This window comes from Arachis ipaensis, chromosome B10 (genome assembly GCF_000816755.2).
Source record: "Arachis ipaensis cultivar K30076 chromosome B10, Araip1.1, whole genome shotgun sequence".
In the NCBI taxonomy this organism is placed as follows: Eukaryota; Viridiplantae; Streptophyta; class Magnoliopsida; order Fabales; family Fabaceae; genus Arachis; species Arachis ipaensis.
The window spans coordinates 18,778,383-18,791,083 of NC_029794.2; the positions used below are offsets into that span (position 1 = coordinate 18,778,383).

At 31.3% G+C, this 12,701-nt stretch overlaps 1 protein-coding gene, 2 long non-coding RNA genes and 2 pseudogenes across 6 annotated transcripts in view; 3 read left to right on the forward strand and 2 right to left on the reverse strand.

Moving 5' to 3' along the window:
- Window positions 986-2,014, forward strand: LOC107622413 (annotated as a pseudogene).
- On the reverse strand, window positions 2,301-4,618 carry LOC107620290 (annotated as a pseudogene).
- On the forward strand, window positions 4,908-6,282 carry LOC107622414. Its single transcript, XR_001616208.2, has 3 exons — window positions 4,908-5,677; window positions 5,775-5,937; window positions 6,160-6,282. It is a non-coding gene; the product is annotated as an uncharacterized LOC107622414 (long non-coding RNA).
- LOC107622412 (proline-rich receptor-like protein kinase PERK3) lies at window positions 7,775-9,963 on the reverse strand. Of its 4 annotated transcripts, none has more exons than XM_016324290.2 (3): window positions 9,638-9,960; window positions 9,124-9,280; window positions 7,775-8,767 (listed from the first exon to the last, which is right to left on the reverse strand). In XM_016324290.2, exons 2-3 carry the CDS (start codon window positions 9,152-9,154, stop codon window positions 8,328-8,330), a joined length of 471 nt encoding a protein of 156 aa, XP_016179776.1. In that variant the 5' UTR covers window positions 9,155-9,280; window positions 9,638-9,960; the 3' UTR covers window positions 7,775-8,327. The 4 variants fall into 4 exon arrangements, 3 of the variants coding, with proteins under 3 accessions (XP_016179776.1, XP_016179777.1, XP_020968879.1); XM_016324291.2 differs by having other exon boundaries at window positions 9,124-9,326; XR_001616207.2 differs by having other exon boundaries at window positions 7,820-8,767; window positions 8,921-9,280.
- LOC110267542 overlaps window positions 9,864-12,701 on the forward strand; it is a 20,332-nt gene continuing 17,494 nt past the window's right edge. Inside the window, exon 1 of the long non-coding RNA XR_002355295.1 lies at window positions 9,864-9,989. This is a non-coding gene — a long non-coding RNA (uncharacterized LOC110267542). The remainder of the gene's footprint in view (window positions 9,990-12,701) is intronic.

A 12,701-nucleotide genomic window follows, 5' to 3' on the forward strand; every position in this document is an offset into this window, starting at 1 on the left:
CTCGTCTCTTGGTTGCTGCCACGTGCTACTAGTCTCTATCCCTGGTGTCTCCCTCTCCTTATCTCTTGGTCGCTGGACCATCTTCCTCCGTTCTTGGGATCGTCTCGGTTTACAGAGCAGAGAAAACTTTGACTAATTTTCTTTTTCCTTCTTACACATTTTTCTTTTTTATGTCCCCATTTACAAATTAATATTTAAGAAGATTTTTATGTTTTTGCCCCACGATAAATATTTATAAAAATACTACCAATTACAATGAGGGTGTATTTTCATCCTCATTGCTTAGGCATCGGAAAATCTCACTGTGCGCCGTCGCTACTGCTCTGCTCCTCCCCGTGTCTCGCGTTCGTTGGTGGGTGATCTCGCCGTGTCTTGCTTCTGTGTCTGCTCGAAGTCGAAGCAACATTTCTTCTCTTGTCTGGACTCACTCTGACTCTCTGCTTTAGTTCGGTAGTTCAATTCAGGTATCTCTCAATTTAGTTTCTTTCTTCTCGAAGTTTCAATTTTTCAATTAAGAAATGGAAATAATATGAAAGAGTCTAATCTGCCGCCGTGCAAAATGCCGTTTTTTGCTCCTGCGAGGTTCTCCTCCTTCCTGGAGCTTTTGCTCTGGTAGCTTCTCCTTATCCATTAACGTGCCTTCGCCTCCTCGATCTGTTTCTCAATTTGCGTTCTAACTTCTCACTTTTAGATCTGTAACTAAATTCACATCCTCTTGTTCTGATTACTTCAATGATTGTTATATGCTAATTATTCTAATTACATCCTCTCTCAATAATATTTTCGATTTCGATTTTGAATTCACTCTTAATTATTTTTTCTAGCATTTCATCTTTCATGAGGCTTTGATAATTGACTGGATGCTCTTTATTTCTAACTCTGTATGTTCTCCAGTTTTTCGGCTGCATAGCAAATGTTTTGCTGATAATCTGTTTCCCTGTCTCCTTACTTTTGCAGCCTTCCCCAATTAAATCTTGTGTAAAATATGGATGATGGACTGCTGAATCTTTATTGCTGTTTTTGGTATTTTATTTATTTAAATTTTTTCGTGGCTAGTCTGATAGGATGTCCTTAAAATTTGTAGTATTTTAGGCTGCAGATTGGAGTAGTGCTACTTCCCTTTATGAACAGGCTGGTAAAACAACATTATTTATTCATACCTTAAATTCTGATAATATAGATAGAGATGTATGAAAATTAAAGCATGTAACTCTTTAATTTTGGCAGCTAATCGATTTAGAGTTGCCAAGGATTATGAGAGATCAAAAGCAGCATATGAGAAAGCTTCCAAGGGACAAGAGATGCTTGCTTCGTATCCTTATTTATAACTGGTTGTTCTATAATCACTGTGAAAGGATTGTGTGTTTCTGTGTCCTTGACAAGTAAACCAGCCCTTGGGATGCAGCTAAGCACATGGAATCAGCTGCTAATATGGCAAAGGAACTCAGAAACTGGAGAGAAGTTGTGAGCTTCTCTCGAAAGGGCATCGGAATTGTACATTGAGTGTGGGAGGCCACAACCTGCATCAGATGCTCTTGCAAAGGGAGCCCGATATTGTTTGGTTTCTGTTTTCATTTTCAGTGTTCTATGCTTTAAGGATTTTGTTAAAGAACAAGTGAAAACAAACAAAATGAACTTTATGGCTTGGAGATGCTGAATTATGTAAATGATATGTAGCTTTCTTTATTTTCTCACTATGCAGTGCTTTGGAAGAAACCATGCCTGAAGAAGCTATTCAGCTATATACTGATGTCATTACAATTCTTGAGGAAGATGGAGGAGGATAAATGGCCTTTGATCTGTATCGTTCTGCTACTGCTGTTTATATAAAACTTGAGAAGTAAGTCTGTGTAGTAAAGTATGAAGTTCCATTCAAAATTTTCTTGCAATTTTCCTTGAATGCTGATTTTGCAACATTTTCCGGGGTATGTTTCTGTAACACAAAGGTATTTGGACGCTGCGCCTCTCCAATTGAAGTTCGGCTTAGCAGCTTCCAAGTGTAATGCTACCAATAGCCAGTGCAAGGTTAGGATTGATTTAATTTTGCATTCTGCATTTGAACTGTAACTGTATATATATTGTATGTTGCTGTGATGGAATTTGCTTGTTATTTTTAGGGAGAAATTCCTCTAACAGAGATGCTCATAAATGCAGGCATATCTCAATGCAATTATTATCTACCTTTATACTAATGACTACAAGCAAGCAGAGATGTGTTATAATGACTGCTCTCGGTGAGTTTCTGCCTCCTCTAATATAAACAAATATGTACTAATTATAGAATAATTACAACACAAGGGTTGAAAGTGAAACACATTATTTGAGGAGCAAAGTTCTCCATGTATTGTTTCTATTGATATCAATCATCATTTATATATCAGCAGCATTTCTTTTTCTGTTTATATACAGAAATTTAGAGATAAATGGAGATCTGTAAGGATGAAATCAATAAAGCCTAAATGACACCAAAAGCTAGCTTAAAAAGAAAAATATAAATATAAAAAAGAAAAGTATAAATGGGACAGGCACTAGCAACTACAATGGGTGTTTAATAGCATTAGCCACCTCTAACTAACAAGTTCACTCTATTACTAGGAACAAAAGAAAATTTTATATCTTGGCCTTACCCAGAATTTTCTTCAGTTTAGTTTTAGGAATCCTTGTAGCAATGACTTCATCTCTTCAAATGAATGAAAATGTCCTTCTATGTTATCTTCTTGCTCCTGCTTTATCAAATTGAAGCCGAAAGTTTTGGTCTTGACATCACCCAGAGAGTTGCTTGAACCATTTGAGCACTTAGAGGCATCATTTCCACTGCCTGAAGATTCAGAGGAAAGTTCTTTGTGATGCCAGTACTCTACACATTGATGACTGGGATCTTGAGCTTCAATGGCCTGAAATTGTTTGCCGGAATTGATTAAAACTTCAGAAGTTAGATCATAACTTCCTCAGTGGCTGAAAAGATCTTCAATATTTGAGATTGCGTTACCTGAATAATGGATGGCTTAAGGAATCCGAACATTTTATGACCATTAATGCTTTGCAAAACCTCCAAGGGAGGGAGTTCTTGTTCACCTAGACTCTTACACCTCTCGATCTCAGCGTTTAGTCTGTCAAGAATTGTTTCCCAACACTTATCCGCTGATGTGTTTGTGAAAGCTTCAGTTGGATGTTCTTCCATGGTAACCTGGAATATATTTTACAAAATGTGTAATAAACTTCGATCAAGAACTAGTCAATCATAGGTGTAAAACCAAAGAGAGATACAAGGTCAGAAATAATACCTTGAAAAGAGGACCAAGAAATCCAGCATCAGAGATTTCAGAAACATAATTACAGGGTCTTGTTGGATCAAGAATACTAAAGAACTTAACACGGCTCTTGAATCCTGGATAAGTTTACCAAAACAATAAAAAAGTTGCTCTTAAAAAAAAAGAGTGCTCTGTCTTCGACACAGAATATTAAAGCTGGCTTATCCTGTAGTTATAAGTAGGAGAACGGAGAGAACACAATTAGCAATATTTATTTTAGTTAACAAGATCATTCATGATGAACAAGTAGCTTTTCAGTTTGGGATAAAAACCATTTGTCAAGTAGCTTACCAGTTTATGGTTTTTATCCCAAACTTGACAAATGGTTTTATTTTAGTTAACATTTATTTTACCAGTTTGGGATACAGATCAAAGGCAATTTGTCCTCCTCCATCTTCCTCAAGAATTGTAATGACATCAGTATATAGCTGAATAGCTTCTTCAGGCATGGTTTCTTCCAAAGCACTGCATAGTGAGAAAATAAAGAAAGCTACATATCATTTACATAATTCAGCATCTCCAAGCCATAAAGTTCATTTTGTTTGTTTTCACTTGTTCTTTAACAAAATCCTTAAAGCATAGAACACTGAAAATGAAAACAGAAACCAAACAATACCGGGCTCCCTTTGCAAGAGCATCTGATGCAGGTTGTGGCCTCCCACACTCAATGTACAATTCCGACGCCCTTTCGAGAGAAGCTCACAACTTCTCTCCAGTTTCTGAGTTCCTTTGCCATATTAGCAGCTGATTCCATGTGCTTAGCTGCATCCCAAGGGCTGGTTTACTTGTCAAGGACACAGAAACACAGAATCCTTTCACAGTGATTATAGAACAACCAGTTATAAATAAGGATACGAAGCAAGCATCTCTTGTCCCTTGGAAGCTTTCTCATATGCTGCTTTTGATCTCTCATAATCCTTGGCAACTCTAAATCGATTAGCTGCCAAAATTAAAGAGTTACATGCTTTAATTTTCATACATCTCTATCTATATTATCAGAATTTAAGGTATGAATAAATAATGTTGTTTTACCAGCCTGTTCATAAAGGGAAGTAGCACTACTCCAATCTGCAGCCTAAAATACTACAAATTTTAAGGACATCCTATCAGACTAGCCACGAAAAAATTTAAATAAATAAAATACCAAAAACAGCAATAAAGATTCAGCAGTCTATCATCCATATTTTACACAAGATTTAATTGGGGAAGGCTGCAAAAGTAAGGAGACAGGGAAACAGATTATCAGCAAAACATTTGCTATGCAGCCGAAAAACTGGAGAACATACAGAGTTAGAAATAAAGAGCATCCAGTCAATTATCAAAGCCTCATGAAAGATGAAATGCTAGAAAAAATAATTAAGAGTGAATTCAAAATCGAAATCGAAAATATTATTGAGAGAGGATGTAATTAGAATAATTAGCATATAACAATCATTGAAGTAATCAGAACAAGAGGATGTGAATTTAGTTACAGATCTAAAAGTGAGAAGTTAGAACGCAAATTGAATATGTTGGTGATTTTGATTGGCAATAAATTTATTTATGAGTTTAATAGTTTTACTTGAATGTTGTTTTGATTTTAAAAGAATTGTATTGTAAACCAGTTTTCAATTAAAAGTTTCCCGTCCTTATATGTTGGTGATCATATATTGCGTTTGTGAGAATCATGATAGTTTGCACTACCTTTGGCTATAGCTTTCCATATAGAATACGTAACACAACCAAAAGAAAGCTGTAAATTTGATGACATGTAACATGGTTAGATTAGATGTATCCATATATCTAGAATGTGCACAACTTAATAATTCATATTTGTGTTCGTCGGTCATCAATCTTAAATTTTATACATAAAATACAGTGTAGAGTGAAATAGATACCTGAATGATTCCCTTGCTATGGGTGAGACCATGCATTGATTTATGCCTCTCTCACCACTTTCTAAGTCTTCCCTTCTCTTAATAACTTCCTCATCTTGGTAGAATTGATAATCTTGATACTTAGGAAGCACTAGGAGTCACAATATTAAATCTATTAGCATAAAATTGTGACGTATATAGTTTAAATTTCTGAACATTAACTTTTTGGTTTAATTATAGTCATGCTAATTGTGAAGTGCAACGGTTTACAAAGTTTCTGATAAAAAACTTACCAAAATTTCTTTAATTCTCCTTTTGTTCTTCAACCATCTAGCATTTCTATTTTTTGTGCAATATTTGAAATTTTCTGCACACCTCATTGTTCTTATCTTTCTCCCAATCATTGCTGCAAAGAAAGACATCAAAACTACTGCTTTTGATAATTCTCAATGACACAATGGATCTTTTTATGGTGCTGATAACTCTAGTTATAATAGAACTTACTATCAGGTAGTGACTTTAATTAACTATGTTGTTTGACATTTTATATTTTGTTCAAAGTAGATTCTTGACTTACTTGAAAATTGCTCCTCTTTTTATTCTTTAGGAGTCAATATATGCTCAAGCGCCGCATGAAATTTCTAGTGTTCAATATTTTGAAAACTATCAACAGCAATTTGATCCTAGATATGGAAGAGGATATGGTGTTCCTACACCACACCAGCAATCTCAACAGCCTAATTTTATTTGTTCCACCACAGATTGCTCAGGTCCCCAATCTCCCCAAATATTTTAATATATAACAACTCAAACCATTAAGAAACTAACAGTAGCAGTTTTTTGTGTCTTCGTTTGGAGTTAGTGTTCAATTGCCCCATATTTTTGTCATTGTAAACAATCAGCTCTAGATTGTTTTGAAAAACAGAATTATGAGCTTGTGTTTTATATATCGTTTAAGTGACATTTTTCTTCTGTTTATATATGCTGAACAGATTGTGAGGGAGACCAAATGTTATTGAATGCATTTTTGACTTCTTTGGTACCACTATCTTTTGTCAAATTTGGTTTGAAGCATTAGAAGATTTCATAGAGTGATCATTGCCTCGGCATTTACAAGCAATTTCTGATTTATTCCATCATTATTTTCTTTTTGTGCTTAATTTGTGACATGCTGTGATTTTTAGGATTTTTTAGTTTTGAAGTATGGAAGCAAAAAAAGTGATTCATTGGTGTAGTAAGGATAGTCTTACAATCTGAATTATATAACAAATTTTATTTATCCATTAATACTTTCTCATTTTGAATCCATTTATCTGGTGAATGAACTAAATATTACTTTACCGCATTAGCATTCATCTTACCCCCTTTGTTTGTTCTTTTGTTTGCAGGAAAGAAGTTTTGCATCTTTATAAGTGCAAGATGAAAGCAAGAGTTATTATTGAACTAACAATAGATAATTGTATTCTAAATATAAAGCTCTAGAGTATTTCAAGTAAAAGGGTCTAGAAAAATAAATTTATTCATAATTGCTTTATGAATTTGAAGCTGACTGGCACAGAATGACTTATACTATGTTGGTTGTCTAAAATTGAAAGTGGTCGAAATGCTTTAGGCATTGAAGTAGCAGGGAAGGGTGCAATTAGTTTTGAAAAATTGGAGTATTATCTTGGTGTAATAATTGTGTGACTTTATTTTATGATTGATATTGTACTTTGTAACTTTATATGATTATTTGTATTAAGTTATATTGTATTATATAATTTAAAATAGATCAATTATATCTTATAAATTTAGGATATGTTTGAACTTTGTTATTGCTCATTCTTTGGATAAGTTATATTGTATCTATTATACCAGCAATAATTAGTTACGATAATATATAGGTCACTAATAATTTATATTATTTTTTTTTCATATAACTGACAAATTAAAGGAAATTAGTAATATAAAATTGTAACATGTAGAGAAAGGATAAATTAGTGTATAAACTAATGAAAAATAATTCAGTAATATGACTTTTAGAAAAGTATGCAAAACGTGGTATAGAGAAAATAGTAAGTTTTGAGAGTTGGGAAGTTCATAGGGTAATAGGTATTTCTAAGTGCACAAATAGGTTGTATTACATGATACGTTGATTTAATTACACTACTACATTTGTTAATGCTTAGTAAAGCTTATGATACATTAATAGCATCTTTGGTGAGATTGAAAACAATTATTCATATCTTCTTTTTAGATTTAATAAAATAGATATTTTTTTATTATGTATTTTTTATTTCTCATTATGAATCACTTTTTTGTTATCATAGAAAGAACTTATTCATAATTATAATTTAACTTCAAAATCATCAATTATTTCTCATTTTTTTTTATTATTATTATTATTATTATCTGTGCAAGTACGAGAAGGTTGAGTTGAAAAGTGTCTTCATTTGATTTCATAGTCACGGCAAAGCTAAAAGGGTCAGGAGTCAAGTAAGGACAAGCTTAGAGCTAGAATACTCTAAAACTGAAGTTAAGTTCTTCTTTAAGAATCCTTAGTTCAGAGAAGGTGGTTGTTCCCTTGGCAAAAGAGCATAAGGAAAAAAAAATTGCAGCAAACTAAACTGTTGTAAACCACTAAACTATTTAAAATTGTAAACTACTAAACTATTTACTTGCACAATTCCATACTACTAAACTATTATAATTAGCTGTTACTTTCCGTAGGAATCTTCTATGATACAAAATATGGGAGAATGGATAATGCATATAAGGCGTTTGATGAAAATTGTCAACGAAAAACTTGCGGCTTATACCACTATAATTACTTCGTATGCTTATAGTGCAGATTCTTGCCCCTATCTGACGGTATATTCATGCTCTTATTTTGAAAATAGTTAAATTGCTTCCACAGAAATTATTAACAATTTAATTCATTATCTGAAAACTATTTGATTTTCAATAAAGGAACATCCTTCAACAATTTCAATTGTGTGCAGAAATGAAGCAGCATGATTCCGTTGAAATTCACAACAATTTAGCAATGGATAATTCAGTGAATATGCTAAAGAAAACCATGGTCATGAATGAATCAAATGTGTTAGGAATTTATGGTACCCATTCAAAGTTCTAGATCATGAAGAATGAGAAGAATACATGCTTAGTTCCTGAATCACCTCTACCATTTTGGCCTTTGCTCAGAAAGCTTATGAATGCACATCACTGCAATCTTTGAAAGAATTGCTGCTTCTAGTTTCGAATATTTTTTCTTTAGATTTGTGTCCACAAAATCATCAAATCTCAAAAACTCAACTGCCATTCTGATTGAACCCCGTACTGTTGTCTTTCCAGACAGGACTTGAAGAACAATGACACCGAATGCATAAACGTCGCTCGTCTCAGTGATGCGTCCAGTGGTAATGTATTCAAGAGCTAGGTATCCCATGGCAGCACCAACTTTCGGTGCCGAATAAACATTGTCGTCTGCTAGAAGCTTGGGGAACCCAGCATCCATGATCAATGGGTTAAACTGATTGTCAAGAAGAACTTTTTCAACTAAAATATTTTGGTGAACCATTGTAGGTTTGCTTGCTTCATTGCTTTGCAGATATCTAAGACCTGGTTAAAAAGGATTAGCAAATACTCAATATCAACCAGATAGATACTTATGTTCATTCTGCATAATGATTATAGCTTAATCTTTACTATAAGTTCATAATAGTCATCTTAATTCATGTAACCGATGCTAAATACTAAATAGTTGAAAAATACCTTGTTGTAAGAAAGAGGCAAATTTTCTTATCTACAATGAATTTCTTAGAAAATATTGGGTGTCGAAAAAGAACTACCCTTTTGCATTGCCCTTGATGATGGAAACCCTATTAGAAAACTCAAACACATTTTCACTTCCATCTTCCATATCAAGATGTATAGAGTGCCACCGGTTACAAAATCATAGACAAGGTAACATTCACCTCTACTACTTGAGCAACAAAAACCTCTCATCTTTATAATGTTTTCATGTCTCAGTGAGGTTAGCAGGCTCAATCCCTTCAAGAATTCAACTTCCTCAGGTATGCAGCATGTCACATTAATACTGAGAACTCGTTTGTAGACGGCAGAGAATTTGCTCTAACCCAATAAAGATAGAAGCAAGTGAGAAAGTATCCGTATGAAGCTGAACAAGATTATGAAAACACATTACAAAATAAAAATTAATCAATCAAGTCTAACAATCCTATAAACAACAAGATTTAACTTCTAATTGATAAAGAAAGACCAATTCTGCATGATGTATCTCTCGGACTCATGTCTCACATAATTAAAATTGCTTCAGTGACTTACAGCAATTTCTTTTCGAAAAAGCAAAAAAGCAGGGCAGAGGGATAAAATAAAACAAAAACTGTGGTGCGAAGATAGCAGAAAAACCTCCAAATTCACAAGAATTGCCATAGAAAAAACATTAAAACAAATAAAGTAAAATGAAACCTGAGTAGTTCGCAGGGGCAGAGACGAAATGCAACAACGCAGAGGACCGAAAAGTGTGGTGTGGCGGCAGTAGAAGTGGTGGTGACGGTGCTAAGTGCAGGCAGCGATAGCGACAGTGGTACCTGAGATGGAAGAAGAACATGAGGATTATTGAAAAAACCCTAACAGAGACATCTCTCATCTCTGAAACTATGGTTACAAGAAAAAGGAAAAAGTGTGAAAAGCAAAACTAAAGAGGCAAAATTTTAATTATTAATTTTATTAAAAAATAAAAAAACGGGGTTCAATTTGTAAATAATTTTAGATAGGTTAATGGTACTCCCACATAAAAGTGGGAGTAAGAAATCTAATGGTGAGAGATCACACTTTACTCTCTAGAATAAAATTCAAACTTCAGAGAATTCAAATCCAAATTTAAGTCCATATATTTATTTTACTGTAATTCCAATATTATTATCTCTCTATTATTATTAGAGTATAAAATTCATATTATGCGCGACTTTTTCGTTAATGTTTTAATAATTAATAAGTTAAAATAAGTGAAAATTAAAGTTAATTATTTGATATTCGGTTTAAAATGAAAAAGTATAGGTAACTAACAAGATTTTTGAATAATGTATAAACAATGTGAATTAATAGGATTAAAAAAGTAAATTTAATTAGTAGCATTAAATTAAGGTGTAGTGTATTTTCATTTGATTGGTGGTTGTTGATGTTGTTCAAAATTTTTATTGTTTACCTAGCACTCCCCGTTCAAAATTCACCAATAAAAGTTGGCGTGAATGAATGAATTCGATCGGATCATCACCAGTAAAAGTTGAATTTTTGGTACAGAGATCTTTGCTTCTAAAATTGTTATCAGTGATCACAATAATTTGCTATAAACTAAGAGTTATTTGCTGCGTGTTTGGAATTTCCAAGGGTTTTTTTTTCCTCTCTATATATGGTAAGTCAAAGTGTGGAGTTTGGTGAAGTGATCGAATAATGTTTGAAAATTTTTTTCCTATATTGAATATCTAGATTAAGCTCCTTATTATAGTAAAGTTTCAAGATTAGATGCATGCATGCATATATGGAGAGGTAATTAAATGAATTCTTATTGCTTGTCAACAGCGACATTTTACCTATACAACAACATTTAAATGATAGGTAATATAAGTAACTAATATAAGACAGATGAAGTAGTTTAGAAGTGCATTTCTCATATTATTATATTTCGATCCTGTCACATATATAAGTAATTTTATTAACTAAATTTAATTAAATTCGCCTAAATCTAAAATAACAACTCATACAATATATGCATAAATTACACATTTTTTTCGTATATTATTTTTCATCATGATTTTTTTTATGGTTGCTATTATTATTATATTTTTTATTTCTTTTTCTCTTTCTTTTGATCATATTGTAATATTTTTTATTTAATTTTTTTTTTGTTAAAAAAAAACATGAAAATTTTTAAAAAACTAAAACAAGAAAGAAAAAATAAAGAAGAAAAAGAAAATGAAGATAATGATAAAAAAAAAAGAGAAAAAAATTTTAAATTATGTAAAATTTATCAGCAAAATAGTATCAAAATCTTTTAATAGTGACATAGAAAATTTTTTAATTTTGACACAAAAATTTTAAATAATGACACAAGTTTTTGTTAAGAGAGGGTGAAAGAAGAAAAAAAAAAGAGAAGAAAGAAAAAGAGTTTTAAATTCTACAAAATTTATTAAAAAAATAGTACTAAAATTTTTTAATTGTGACATAGAAATTTTTTAATTTTGTCACAAGAATAATTTTTTAACTGTGACCTTGAAAATTTCTTAACCAATTAAAAGTTATCAGAAACAAAAATAATACTGAAATTTCTTAATCATGATATAAACAAAATTTTAACGGTGACATATGAAATTTCTTAACCAATTAAAAATTATCAAAAATTTTTTTATCTTGTGGTCATTTAAAGACTTCTTGGTCATTTATCAAAAATTTCTATATCATTCACCAAAAATTTTGTGTCATTTTTAATTAAATGATGTGTTTTTCTTATCATTGAACTAATTGAGCGGTATTAAATTCATATATAAGATCGATATTTAACTATTTATGTGTCATTTGTAATAATTGATGTGATTTTTTATTTCAAAACACATTTGAATATATTTGTTAGTTAAATGACTTATGATTTTAGATGTGTGATTTTTTAAAAAAAAATTATTATTTATAAAAAATTCTTGTATCATTTTTAATAAAATTTTGTATTATTCAACAAAANNTAGAACTAATAACTAATTTTATAAAGACTTGAGTTACAAACTTAAAAATTTTGATAAAAAAATAATAAGTGAAAAAATATGTTAATACAGTGAAATTAAGTAGAATAAGTATAAAAATTTGGAAGAGAATGAAACAATGACATTTACGTATGAAAATAAAAATCTATGAGGATGATAACAATAATAATAACAATAATGATGGAGAAAGAGAAAAAAATTTAAATAAAAAAAAATGAAAAAAAAAAGACGCATACCCTATCATAATTTGATTGGACTTTACTCAATACAAAATTTGGTTGTGTAGTATTTTTAATTATCTTTAAAGATTTTGACACAAATCATAATAACCTGTTAAAAAAAAGTTTAGTTTTATCTACAGCTGTCCTAGCAATTACATTGTTCTTTTTTAGCTGTCTTTTGTGTGCTTTTAGGTTTGATTTAAGTTTTAATTAGATAGAATTATTTTTTTAGAGAATTTACAATTATTCATAAATTTTGAAAAGATTGGTAGGTAAAAGCTAAATTTCTGTACCAAATGAATTGAAGGTGGGGATGATATACAAAAGGTTATTATCGTATGAGCATTTGAATATTCATTGTTTTGGTTTTGGTCTTCGAATAACACTTGGCCTCTTGTATCTTTCTTCTTTAGCAATGATATATAATGGATAACCTTTTTTCTTTTAGAGCCCCTTCTTTCTTGATGACAGTGGTATTTAACAATAAAAATCAATCAATAATTAATTAATATAGATTTTAGATATGTAACTGTTGAATTTTTTTAACAAAATATTATA

What these genes read in the sequence shown, in the direction of transcription:
- LOC107622412 (XM_021113220.1), bottom strand. Translation starts at nt 9,818, where the DNA reads ATGAGAGATGTCTCTGTTAGGGTTTTTTCAATAATCCTCATGTTCTTC. An exon ending in TGCCCCTGCGAACTACTCAG is followed by an intron (nt 8,768 to 9,637) that starts GTTTCATTTTAC and finishes CTTTTTAACCAG; the next exon opens with GTCTTAGATATCTGCAAAGC.